Source organism: Panthera onca, chromosome D2 (assembly GCF_046562875.1).
Source record: "Panthera onca isolate mPanOnc1 chromosome D2, mPanOnc1 haplotype 2, whole genome shotgun sequence".
Classification (NCBI taxonomy): Eukaryota; Metazoa; Chordata; class Mammalia; order Carnivora; family Felidae; genus Panthera; species Panthera onca.
The window spans coordinates 32,200,790-32,214,677 of NC_138349.1; the positions used below are offsets into that span (position 1 = coordinate 32,200,790).

General features: G+C 46.8%; 1 protein-coding gene across 1 annotated transcript in view; it reads left to right on the forward strand.

The window, feature by feature from the left end:
* Positions 1 to 13,888, forward strand: part of TLL2 (tolloid like 2) — a 122,753-nt gene that overhangs the window by 75,351 nt on the left and 33,514 nt on the right. Inside the window, exons 7-9 of the mRNA XM_078434684.2 lie at positions 895 to 1,000; positions 8,267 to 8,391; positions 10,868 to 10,983. Coding sequence (XP_078290810.1) covers positions 895 to 1,000; positions 8,267 to 8,391; positions 10,868 to 10,983 — 347 coding nt within the window. The remainder of the gene's footprint in view (positions 1 to 894; positions 1,001 to 8,266; positions 8,392 to 10,867; positions 10,984 to 13,888) is intronic.

The following is a 13,888-nucleotide window of genomic DNA, read 5'->3' on the forward strand; positions in this document are numbered from 1 at the left end:
AGGCAGCAGCCCTACTGTGCAGACATTTGTTGCTAGCACTGCCACTGTTATTTGTGGCCCTTCCTGGGAGGTCATCTGCCATAGCTTGTGGGTTACGGCAGAAACCAAATGACTTTTCATGTTGTAAAAGGACAATGAAATCCAACTCCATTTCCTAAAAGGAACAGAATGGACCAGAGTAACTGTTGCAGGATCAAGGCTGAGAAGCCAAAAAAAAAAAAAAAAAAAAAAAAAAAAAAGAGTTCTCCTGGTTGCTTTTATAAGAGTCACTTTTGCTGACTTCAGCAACACATCCTTTTGAAACTGAAATACAATTAGGACACAAATACATGTAAAAGTAGTATTTTGGCCTGGAAATGTTCTGCCCCAAGGCAGGTAGTATCTAGACTCAAAACAAAACAAAACAAAACAAAAAAACAAACAAACAAAACACCCCACTTCTTATATTAAATAATTTTATATAGAAGTCTATGTTGAACATGAAAGTAGCTGGTTGAATAATATGTTTGCCTTAAAATGCTTTCAAGGGTCTGAATTGTGAACTATTTGGGATTGAACTTAACTCTTTGATTTTTCTTTTGTTCTTTAGTAGCAAGATCAGAGATTTTTTTTTCTAAGTTTTTGAACAATCAGATTAATATCGAACCTGCCTACAAACTTAGTATAAGAGTTTCCAGGGGCACTTGGGGAGGGGTTGGGTGGTGGATTGGAAGAACAGGGCTGTTTGAAGTTTCAAATTTCCAGTCTGTTAAAAACAATGAGAATGACCACAACCCTGTTATTTGGGCTAACAGAGCTCTCAGAAGTTGCTATGGGCCCTCCTTCTCCCCCCTCTGCCTCCTTTCAGGTACCTGCCTTGGTTTTCAAAGGCCTTAACAGAGTGTTGTGTCACAGGTCAGGAGTATAATTTCTTAAAAATGGAAGCTGGGGAAGTGAGCTCTCTGGGAGAAACGTACGACTTTGACAGCATCATGCACTACGCCCGGAACACCTTCTCAAGGTCGGAATCTATGCTTATGCCTCATCTGTGTTTTACTGTGCCTGCCGCAGGCTCGGGTCGGATTCCTGGAGGTCTGCAGAGAGTGGGTCTCTGCATGCTCTTAGCACAGTTGGCCTGTCTGTCCTTGAAATACAGTGGCCTCTGGGCTGCAGTGAAATATAATCTAATCAGGTTCCCGCTAATAAGATTGAATCCCATTGTGAAGCTGGTGTTCCATCATGCCCTAATGTCACAAGCAGCAAACTGGAAAGGGGAAATTATCTAGAGGTTGGCCGGGATAATAACTTAGGGGCTCTGTGTAAAATTTCCAGTGGGTGGGGGAGTCTTCCAAAGCACGTCCTTGATGTAAGCCTAGTGGTGCTAACCAGTTCCCTTAAAGAGGTGTGGTTTATTGAAAGCTAGACCATATGAGAGCTGGGGGAGTTGTAAATCGTGGATTCATTTTAGAGGTGAAGAAAATGAGGCTCCAGCCAGCTCGAGGGCACACAGGTAGCTGGGGTCAGAGTGAGAACAAAGGTCCAGGTTTCCCGCCTGTGGTCACACTTGATGGGAGCTGGTGTACCCAAGTATGGCTGGGGCCAGTGATTTACAGTCGGCATCGGTAGGATCTGTTTTGATGAGTTATTGCTGTGCTGGACTGGGTGTGAAGTATTTCCAATATTTCCCTTGCTTCTAGACCATATGTGTGTTTTGTATATAGAAGTGTCCCCCAACGAATCCCAGTTTTGTGGGTGTTTCCACTCTTGAGTTAGAGGAGATACAAGGCATATGTTCTCTCACTTGCCACTTTTTTCTCAGTTTCGTCTTAAAACCAGCTTGTTTGCTTTCTATTTATCTATTTAATTACTCAAAAACAAAAGGTTCGAGATTGGGTTTCCAGCACGTACACAGGAAAGAAACAAGTAAATGAGGAAACTTGAGGATGGGGGAGGGGAAAATAAGGGTAGATAGCTGCATGGAAGCTTGGAATCAATTGCCTGTTCAGAATATATGCCAGAAAGTCATGCACACTTTGGTCAGACTGGCAGCAAATCCTGCCCTGTGCTTCTTAGCAGTTATTGCAAGGAAGGAAACAATCCATTTCATGAGTCGCCATGTCCATAAAGATCAAAAGAAACCATTCCTTCAGGAGACACACAGCTCTTGGGAGTGTACCCAGGGCTCATTGGCTCTTGGGTAACCCTGCTGAAAGCATGCTGTTGATGAAGTCATGGAACTGTGGGAGAGAGTATCCAAACCTCAGCATCCCATGTTCCCAGTTGTAGTGGGAAGGTGGTGCTGTCCCTCTGGCCACACAGCTGATTTAGTTATGGTCACCATCCTGCACCCAGGGGGAATCTCTCCAGAGCTCTAATAGGTAGAGTTTTGTCAACGTCAGCATCTTTGAACAACTGGCATGGGAGTGACTGACCCTGTTTTTATTACTCTTCTCCCGGCTCCTTGTCAGAGGATATGAGGTGCACCATGAAATGAAGAGACCACTGGACTGAGAGTCAAAGACTAGGTTCCAGGCCTTGTGTTCTCATGCACCGTGCTATTGAGGGAGGTATAGACAGTAGTTAGGGATAGCTTTGTGCTGGGTCAAATCTCCACGTCCTTGGGCATCGGTTTCCTCATAGGAGGGTTGGACTAAATGTTCTTTGAGCCCCTTCCAGCTCAAACATTCCCTGTTGTAATTTCTTAATCAGTGCAGGTGGGCAAGGCACTGACAGATGTTTGCATTCATTGCCATGTGGACATTTGAGGCTTCCTCTTCCATGTTGGGAAAGGAGACTTCGAAGGACCTACTCTGGGGGTTTGTTGGGGGAGTCGAAGAGACAATGGGTGGGCAGGATGACAGCCCACCATGAAAGGTCAGAGCAGGGATGCTTGGGTGTGGGGGCTGGGCTGTCTTGAGGGTTTGGGAAATGGTGTAGGAAAATCTGGGCCACAGTACATCAGCCCCAGAGATGGCAGGCTGCTGAGTAGAGACAAAGTATTGATTTTGTAGAGAATCACTGTCAAGTTGGCCCAAGTGAGAAGGTTGTACTTTGGGTCTTGTTTCCATAGCTGTCATGACTCTTCATATTGCCTTATAAGTTGTCTATTAATTATTCTTATAAATTAATCTAATCCTATGTACCTGTTACATCCCCCTCTGGCTCACTAGACTGAGATCTTTGAGGGCATCCTCTTCTCTCGTCTCCAGCACCTACCACGGAGCCTAGCACAGAGTAGATATTCAATAAATATTTCTTAAGTGAAAAAATTAATGGGTGGATCAAAGGAGACAGGGAGATCTGCAATGCTGGACTCGGTGAGGGAAGAAATTTCCATTATCGTCATTGCATTTCTGTCCACATATCCACAAATGTGGTGGTCACTTCATAAGGAGAATCTACAGGCGTCTCCTGTTCAGGGGGGGTTGGGGATGAATTACTTCCAATGGGCTATAGGAACTGCACTGTCTTATTGGTGCCTGCCATGTGCCAGTTATTAAAGGCCAAGGCAAGAATGCAGTGTCTTCTGGGACCAGCATTTCTTTTCTTGTTTTTCTTTTAAGAAAAATCTTTTTTTTTTCATGTGATCTCTAGCTCATAATGCCATCCCTGTCACCCCTCAAAGAGATAACCATCAACAACACTGTTGTCATTGTGGAGCAGTTTATCAGCATTGACCAGTAGAAGCCCATGGACCAAACCCATGAAATGATAGTTCCCCACCAAGAGTACCCAGAAGCCCTCAGAGGGAGATTGGCGAGGGGCAGCACATGGGTGTGATAGGCGGCTAGGTAGAAGCACAGCAGTTCCCATGAAGGCTTGGAAGGGAGGCAGACTTCTCCTTCTGCTACCATGATGTCATCTATTGCCTCAGAAGAGTCTACCCCCAAATGTCATGGCTTATAACAGCAACTTATTTTTTGTGACATTGTGGGTCACTCTGGCTCATTCTTCTCTGGTTTTGCCTGGGATCATTTCCACAGCAGTAGTCATTTGACAAAGTGACTGGGCTGAGAAGTCCAGGATGGCCAGTGCCATGTCTGGCCATTGTGCTGCCTGTGCACTGGGGCCCCCCCGGTTTTCCTCCCTGTGGCCTTTCAACTTCTGGCAGGCTGGACAGGGCTCCTCACTGCACTGGAACTCAGAGCTCCTAAAAGACCAGCTGGGAGGCCACAAGACTCTTAAGACCCAGGTTCTAGAACTTGCAGGACATCATTTCTGTCACATTTCAGTGGTCGGAGCAAGGTACAAGGTGAAGGCTATGGACATTAGGAGGTGCCTCCCATTATTTTAACAATCTACCACAGCTATCTTCTCACCCCTGCCTCAGGGTTCACAATGATGTTGGCAAAGCTATTTTGTAGCAAGTGGATACCTTTATCGTCTTTTCTGCCAACTTTCTGCATGGATTTTTAGGAAACTACTTTGTTCAGTGGGACATTTAACAGTGGCATCCTTAGTAATGGTCTTTCCTGGCCCACTTTTTGTCAAGTTTCCCAGTCCTTAAATCCACATCATTACTCCTGGCCACATATCCCCTGGAGCCAGCCTGTGCATCGTCTTTGAGTTTGAAAAAGAGCAGAAAATGGCTTATAGAACATTTGCTCATCTGGAGGCAACTACTCTTCCAGCTGATGGGAAACCCAATCTTTGTGTATCTTTACAATTGATCTGACTCCTTCCCACTTTATTTTCTGGTTTATTGCAGTCCCTCCCTCTCCCCCTTGGTTGGACCTCGGCTGCGGAGAGTGATGTGTTTGGAGGTTTCGTTGGGCAAGGGTCCAGGAGCTGGGGAGAGAGATCTGTGGTACAGGGGCATCTTTGGAGAGCTCAGAGCTGACAGCTTTATTCCCGAAAGCATCTGCCAAACCTTTTCTTAGTTTAGCAGAGTGTCAGGGCTAAGAGTTGTCCTACATAAAAGAGGGATGTCACTGCAGCGGTTCATGCGGGGGAGGCCTCTTGTAGTAAATATTTTCCAGAGCCTTCCGTCTTGCTGGCAGCTCAGGGACATGTCAAGGAGGGCGTCCCAGCCCCAAAGAGCTATCTGAGTGTGGGCTGATGTTGTTCCTGCTGTTTCAGTTTTTGAAGTCTCTCACATTCCTATCTCTATCATTTATCTAGCACACATTAAAGCCTATTGTTCCTTGGGCAGTGAGAACACTGGCTGGAAGGAGGAGGATGCCGGGAGATGGGCTTCTGGCCTGCCTGGGTTCCAGGGCTGGCTCTCCATTACTAGCTCTGTACTCTGGGAGAATCACTTAAGCTCTGCAGGCTTTTTCTCACCGGTGGGGAGGAGACCCTAATAATTGCACTGGCCTAGGGTGTTACAAGGACTAAATGAGATGGTGCATGTAAAGTGCTCAGGCCTGGTCCTGGCACATAAGAAGGTCCTGTGAACGCTCAGTGAGAGCACACGTTCTCCACACTGGCAAAGTCACCTATATGCTGTGGTCTTCAGCAAGGTTGGTTGGCCTGGGTTGCTAAGGGATGGTGGTGAGCTTTGCATTTTGTGCAGGAAAATTTCCTTCCTTCAGGGGAATCAAGAAAAAAATTACAAATGGACCCATTTTATTATAGGGCAGAAGGGCCCCCTTTTAGATCTAGTAGGTGATTGGATTTAGAATTTTATGTAGAGTCATTACTTGTAGTTTAAAACTTGGCAAAGTCAGTGAGGGAAAACGAGGATTCCCCTAAAGTTTCTCTAGAAGGCTCTGGACCCAGAGATAAGGCAATGGGAAATCGAGAAAGACAGGCCAGGTGGTTAAAGGTTGGGGATGTGGATACTTAAAAGGAAATCGGCAGATGATCTAGGCTCTTGCTTGCTTATGTTGGAAAGAAAGTGGGTTTGAAGTCTGATTTAGAAAACATATATGTAAAACCAGAAAGATAATAACACATGCCACCAGCAAGATATAAGAATAATATATATTTTCCAAAGTAGTGCAGAATTGAGGGGAAAGGAAATGTTTTAGAGAGAAAGTGAGAGGGAGGAGAAGGGACAGTGCAGCTAATAACTAGGTAACATGCATTGTCGCATTTCCCTTGGGTGTAAATTACTTTGCAAAATTTTTTGAAGACACTGCCCTACCTTGGTTACATAATTTAATTCAAAAAGTATTTCTTGACCTGTTGTGCTCCAGTCCCTAAGGGCATAAAGATGAAAGTCTCAGTCTCTCTGCTTGAGGAACTTACTATTTAGCAGAGATGACAAATATCTTCACCCTTCAAAAAAGACAATACAGTATGATAAGAAGAGACTAGACAAATAAGGCCAAGAGGTAGCCCAGAGGAGGGAATGAATAACTCAGGATAAGGAGGGATAAAAAGGGTTCTAGAAGACTTTGAAGAGGGAAAGCCATCTGATGGGGTTTTGGTGAATGAACAGGAGTTTGCTAGTGGACAAGAAGATGGGCAGTGGGCAGCCTCCGCAGAGGACAGCCTGCGTAAGGGTATGTTTGGGGCTATCAGAGATTCGGTGTTGCTTAAGCTACCAAGAGGGGTGGAGGTATCAGGAGAAGTGGCTGAAGAGGAAGGTAGAGGCCAGTGAGCCAAGGGCCTGGGGATCCAGGTGGTGATCAGACATCAGTGGAGGCTTCTAAGTGGAGAGGACACAAGGCTGCCCTTGCATTTCCGGACAATCACGTTGCACTGTTGTGGGTGCAACATAGAGCTGACTGAGTCTACAGGGAGGGAGACCAGTTAAGAAGCTATGGAAGAATGCAGAAAGGGGATGCTGTTTGCCTGAGCTAAGGCAGTGTTCTGGAATGAGGAGGAAGGCATAGATTCAAGGCACGATAGAAGGTGCCATGGTGCCTTCAGATTCACTCTTGGGAGACAAGAGTCATGGAACGAACATGGATATGAGACCCACATGACAGTGTAGTGGAGGGGTCGCCAGGCATCTGGGGCTTAGCAGATGGTTCTGGGGTCAGAATCAGAGAATTCTCTGTGAGTCTATTGGCATCAGCTAAAGCCCAGAGTTGCAGGTGGAGCAGGAGAAGGGAGAGAGGAAGAGGGCAGATTCCCAAGGGAAAGCATGGAGTGGGGAGCAGACTTGGATGCTAACTTGCCGCACAGAGACAGTGGTGCCCTGGACACCAGGGGAAGAGAGTCTGAGGAAGGAAGGAGCAGAAAAGTGGCAGTGCTGTAAAAGAGGGCAGGTGGGGGTTGACAGGTGTCCATCCGAGTTGTCAGTTAGTTGGTGACCACTGACCGTTGCTGGTGCAGTCTGATTGCAATTGCATTGAAAAGTGAATGGTATGTGGGCAGCTAGACAGAGAATGGGATCCATTGTTTCCAGAAACCTGGTTAAAAGGGAGGGAAGAAACTGGTAACTGGAGAAGGAGCTGATTTGAAGGGAGACCCTACCTTCCAGGAGGGGTCCCTCATTGGGGGTCTGGAAGCAGAGAAGGAGGCTCAGGAAGGGGTCAACCACACCCACATCATGGAGATGTAAATAGGGCCAGTACTCAGCTGGGCATCCTGACTTGGTCATTTTAGACTTCATTCACGTGGGAGTAGAATAGGATGTTTAGAGCTGGAAAGGGCTGCTGTGACTGTCTAGGCCACTGTCTTACTGTTAGAGGAGTCAACTGAAGCCCAGAGAGGGGAAAGGGCTTGTCTAAGCTCACCCAGGTGGCGGAGCCAGGCCTTACATAGAAACTTCTAGACTAGGACTCTCTCAACTCTGTTCTCTACATTCATCTCACTTTCCATCTGATTATCCCCTTTGCCAGAAAGGCCCCCAAACTCTGATTCCCATTATTCACCAGCCCGTCAAGCAGCACTTACTGACCAGCCCCTGAGAGCCTCACTCTGTGCTGGTCCCCAGGCTCCCTGTGAGGCCCCTCCAAGACTTATCCATGCTCAGTAATGCCTGTTGCACAACTCCGGGGGGCACCACTCACACCTCGGTCTCTCTGAATGGTGCTCCCTGAAGTGGTAGGATGTGGCGGCCCCAGGGCCTGGACCTGTCAGGGGTTTTGTGGAAATGCACAGTGCATGTCGGTAAGGAAGCCCCTAAGCCAGTGGACTAGGGCAGACTGGCAAGCTTGGCAGAGTCATTTTCCCATTGGAAAGTGAGTAAGCCGCTCATGAAACGGAATACCCACATGCCAGGACGAGTGAAGCAACGTCTTCAGTCATACTGGCCTACAGAGAGGCCATCCAGAGGCTGGGGATGTCAACGGGCTTATGGGCAAGGAAATGAAGACTGTAAGTTCCAGCCCGGCCAGCCAGCCAGCTTTGACTTTTCTTTCTCCTTTCTCTTTCTCTTTTCTTCCTGTAGAGGAGTTTTCTTAGACACCATCCTCCCCCGTCGAGACGACAATGGCGTCAGGCCAACCATTGGTCAGCGCGTGCGGCTCAGTCAGGGAGACATAGCGCAAGCCAGGAAGCTGTACAAATGCCCAGGTAACTGAATCCCGGGGAGTCCCGGGGCCTCTGTTGCACCCACGGAGCATGACTCAGCCATCCTTTGCCAACATTCCCCCTTGCTGGGAAAAACAGCTTGGAGAATATGGAGAGGCTGCTATAATTTCTGGTATCTACTATATGGAGGTTTTAGACAGTGTAGGAGGCCCACGTGCAGAGGTGACTGTCAGTAGTGACATGAATAATAGGTCTTGGAGCTCATAGTTTAATGTGTCAGAATCCTCAGAATTCTCTGGCAAAGGCCTGATATTCTGAAGAGGAAGAAGGATAGTGGAACGACAGTGAATGGGGGCCCGATGCAGTGCGTACCCTGTAACTACAAAATCTCCTCTCCTTCCTGTGGGAATAGGGGATGTGGGTTTGGCAAAACAAAAACCAAGGGTTTTGCAGGAAGACAGTGAATGAAGGAGGGTGGGAGTCAGCTTCCCAAATACTCAGTGCTGTAAATGAGGTTACGTCTATGGTCTTGGGGGCTTCCTAGGGTTCTGGTCATCGGCTAGAAATCTGCCAGCAAAGACTGGACAGTACACCAGGGTCTGAGGAGACGTCTGTTTCTCTGCTCATCCGCAAGGCCCCTCCTCTTGAATCTGCCCTCTTTGCCTTCCATACCCTTGGTTCAGCATCACCACCACCTCCCCCAGCCTGCGGCCCTGGAAGTGAGCTCACACTGACCCTTTAAGTTGTTGAGCTTCAGTGCAAAGCATTAGTTAGAGCAGCCAGGTTTTTACCACTGAGCGGAGAGAATTCAATTCAGCACTTTGGGGAGGAAGAAGGAAATTCATTGCTAACAGGTCCAGTAACATTTTCCAAATGCCCCAGACCAGACACACGGTCTGATCATGGGACAGAATGTTCAAAATAGGCGCCATATTAGAAAACCTAGGCTATCCCATTGCCCTGCTAAGTGGGATCACAGGGCACGCAAAGGGCCGGGTGGGGTTTGGTCCATCACAAAACTCTAAGAAATATGTCCATCCAGCTATTAGTCATCTGGGGGTGTGTTAGGGCTGAAATGCAGGTCACACGTATCATATAACCTTGCTGAATTGAAAGAGAAACCTTATAGCATTCCCTGGGAAATGCCACAGTATTTATTTAGTTATAATGTATATGGCTCTTACTTCCCAAAAGGATCCGAGGCAGCTGGTAAATACCATGGAGCCATATAGTAATGCATCTATTCTTGCAGAATGTTGATGATTATTCTAAAATAATTTCCATGGAACCCTTGGGGGTGTTGACTGCCGGGCATAATCCTCATGATGCCTGGCAGTTGTTCAGTAACATGATATCGAAGCCCCAATATCCAGGATTTCCTGAGACTGATGACGGGCCTCTCTTCAGTATTCCTTCCTGTGGCTCCAAAACTGCAGCTTCCAGTAATTTCAAGTAGTAACTGAAAGGGGGGGTAGTTGTCAAGTGGAGGGTGAATTGCATGTAGGAAGAGATGCATATGTTTCCACACTTTGGGGTAACCCCATAGGAGGAGGGGTTTGGGTTTGGAATCAGGAGGGGGCAGGAGGTAAGGAACCCGCGGGTCCTGAGCTTACTCCTACAGATACTTCCTTTTTAAGGACAAATTGGATGAAATATTTTTCACATACGTAAGAACTAGGTTCTAGACTTAGGACCAGACAACCCTCCAACATTCAAAGGTGGGATGGTCTACTGTAGAGTAGCCCAGCTTCCCATACCTCTGGTCATTTTTCTGTTTTCTTGACTATTTATTTGGTTGCTCGTTCAGAAATAGGTAGCAAAAAAAGAAGAGGCCAGATTCAAACTAATACCTGAAATGTGTTTCAAAGTGTTTTCTTTTTCTTGTCACTTCACCTATTTGTACTTTAAAAAAAATATTTTTAATGTTTATTATTTATTTTTGAGAGAGAAAGAGAGAGAGAGAGAGAGAGCAGGAGCCGGGGGGGGGGGGGGCGCACGGGGGAGCAGAGAAAAAGGGAGACACAGAATCCAAAGCAAGCTCCAGGCTCTGAGCTGTCAGCACAGAGCCTGACGCGGGGCTCGAATTCACAGACCATGAGATCATGACCTGAGCCAAAGTCGGAGGCTTAACTGACTGAGCCACCCAGGCACCCCTGTCAGTCATAATATAATGGCTGCTATGTGTGGACCACTCACTATGTGCCATTTCATTAACCCTCCAGGCAGGTCTTGTCCATTTTACAGGTAAGAAAACTAAGGCCCAGCAAGGCTGGGAAACTTGCCCACCATATCCTGGGAACCTCAGAAGAAACGCCTGGGTATTACGTTCTTGTCCCGGACCCTATTTTCACTTTTATTAGCCAGAAAACATCATCAATCTGCCCGACCGGTTTCTCGCCAATGCATTCCGAGGGCTTTGGCTGGTCAAGCGGTGTGTTTTCTCAGTGGCCTGGTGCAGGGAGCTGCTTAGGTGGGGAGTGTGTGGGCCAGAATCACAGTTGTTGTTTTGCTTGCACAGCGTGTGGGGAGACCCTGCAGGACACAACAGGAAACTTTTCCGCACCTGGTTTCCCAAATGGCTATCCTTCTTATTCCCACTGTGTCTGGAGGATATCGGTCACTCCAGGGGAAAAGGTAGGTGTGAAACCACCTCAGGAAATGACGTAGCTTTCTTTGGGTTGTGTGAGGTGTGGGGGATTGTACTATTATTAACCGTAGTAATAGCAGCTGCTGTGAGCACCCAGGTGCTGTGCTAGCTTGCTTAACATTCTTTAGTTCTTTATTTCTTAATTCTTTATTATTTTTTTCTTTCAACCAGGATCACCCATACAAATGGAGGCCTCTAAGCCAAATGTCCACATGAGTTGTAAATCAAGCGCACAGTCTGTAAATCAAAGTAGACTGTGTCCTTCTCCCCTGGTAAATACACCATCAGAATGCCTCGGAAGGCGAGGGTCCAGTGTAGGGTTCCTCGACACCTCAGAATGCTGTTCTGGAAGGTAGCAATATGGGGCAAGCTAGCCCTCAACCCACAGCTGGCCCCTCCTTCTCTTCTCAGCCCCCGGTTTCATCTCAGGAGCAGCCGTGGCGAAACTCCAGCCCACACTCCTGAACATTCTGCACTCCTACCTTGCAAACAGCTATTCTTTGGCTGCCCCTCCAGCAGAAGTGGACTGGTTAGGTGTGCTGTCTGCCCTCGGGAGGGTGGATTCAGGGCAGAGATCTCTGCATGTTCTGGAAGGGCGCTCGGGGCTATTTGGACGGGGGACTCCAGGATCCAGGGCACCTGGAGTTAGGTCTAGGAGCTATGCACGCTCTGAGTGAGCACAAGCATTTGGGTCGGAAGATTCCATGATACCCTCTATATTCCCCCTAGAGCTGGGTCAGGACAGAGGCCTCTTTCGTCCTGGTCCAAGGGTGGTATCTTCTCAACCCTACCACACATGCATCTCCTGATATCCATTATATGGATAGGGAATTTGAGGCTCAGACATTTTTCTTGTTTAGAGAGAGAGAGCGTGAGTGGGGGAGGCACAGAGGGAGAAAGAAAGGGAGAGAGAGAATCTTAAGAAAGCTCCATGCTCAGCACGGAGCTTGATCTCATGACCATGAGATCATGACCTGAGCCAAAATCAAGGGTCGGACATTCAACTGACTGAGCCACTCAGCTGACCAAGGCTCAGACATTTTTAAAAATTGACCAAATTCACAGTAAAATATAGAACTGGGAACTGGGGCTTCTGCATTCCTGAAACGTGTGTGTGTGTGTGTGTGTGTGTGTGTGTGTGTGTGTTTACTACGCCTCCCTACAAATCTAAGGGTTTTTCAGATTGTCTCAGACTAAGTGCAGCTGTCTTTGAGATGCCCCCTCTATCCCGTGTTCCTAACTCCCTCTAGTCATACCTGCCATAACTTATTCCACAATATCGTGACTGCTGGTTTATTGGGCTGTCTGCCTTCTAAGACCCTAAACTCATTGAGAACAGAGACTGTTCACCCCTAGGTCTCCAGCCACCCAACAGAGCCCCTGGCACATAGACACACAAAAAGTATTTGTTGAATGGGCATGTGAGTGGGTGGGTGGCCAAGTGAGAAATCTGCAACTGTGTTGTGGGGTGATGGATTGTTAGGTGCTTGTAGCCAATCCTCAGGTATGCCTAATTCATAACTTTAAAAAGCATCCCTTTAAATGTTTTCTATGGGCTGCGTTCTATTCTCAGCATATTATGTGGATTATCTTTTAATCCTCACAACTTCGTGTGATAGGTGCTATTCCCACATTAGTTTTTCAGGTAAGGAAAGGGACTTGCCTAAGTCTACTCAGTTTGTGGCAAAGTTGGAATTTGAATCCAGGTGAGAAGCTGGATGCTTAGCCATCATCCTATACTATTCCACAAAGGGGTCAGGCTAATAGGCATTTGAACATGCATTCACACACACATGCTCACGTGTGTATATTTTCACGTACAATACCCACATGTACAACTCTTCCTCTGGGCTCTAAGAATTTAGGACAGTGTGGTTGTCATCTTGAGCCTGAGAGACTGCAGATTTGTCTTCCTCAGGTGCATGTTCTGTTCCTGTGCCTGATGGAGGCATTAATGAGAAGGAGGGGAAGGAAGGAAGGAGGAGGAGGAGGAGGAGGAGGAGGAGGAGGAGGAGGAGGAGGAAGTGATCCAGAAAGCCCCAAATTGTTGAATTTCCCTAAATAGCAGAGGCTATGTGATATGTTTGAACTATATAAGACTCATCAAGTCTTAATTATTACTGCTAACTGGGGGGCAGAGAGAATATACCTCATTGAAATTCCTGTACCAATTATTTCCATTTCTGCTTCTCCCAGCCTTCCCCAGAGCTGCTAGTAATTAGCAAACTTGATTGTTTCAAGTATCACCTCTTGTTTATCACCTCTTCCCCTATGGTCTTTATGGTTCCCTAACATATTTAAAGTAATTAACCTGAATAATTACCCCATTCATTTTGATCCTGAATGTGTTACCAAGGAAGTTGTAATAACATTTTCTTTCTGAAGAATTTAAAAAGCTAAGTAATTATATTACAACTGGCTAGTAAATATTACTGAGTCCTCTGCCTGAACGTGAACTCTGTGAGACATACAAAAGAAATCTAATTTACAGTCCCTGTCTTCAAGAGACTTAGAGTTTAGTTAAGGTCCCTCCTTACCTCTAGGGAGTCTGATTTAATTGAAGAAGGGGCAGTATTTTTTAAACTTCTGAGGTGGTACTAATTCATGAGCAGGGTTAAGAACCACTGGTCTAGTTTGAAAGAAGAGTGACATCACACACACACACACACACACACACACACACACACACACACTGTACAATACAGGAGGTGGGCTGGCCTGTTATTTTCTGGTACTGCCTCTTCATTTCATAGGAGATCAGAGGGTTTTGTGGAAGAAGGTGCTACTTGTCCTGAGACCCGAACATTGGGAGGGATTGGCCCAAAGGAAGCTCGGGGAGAAACTCGCAAGGCTAATTAAGACAGGAAGCCTGTGAAGAGCACTTAGTGTGTC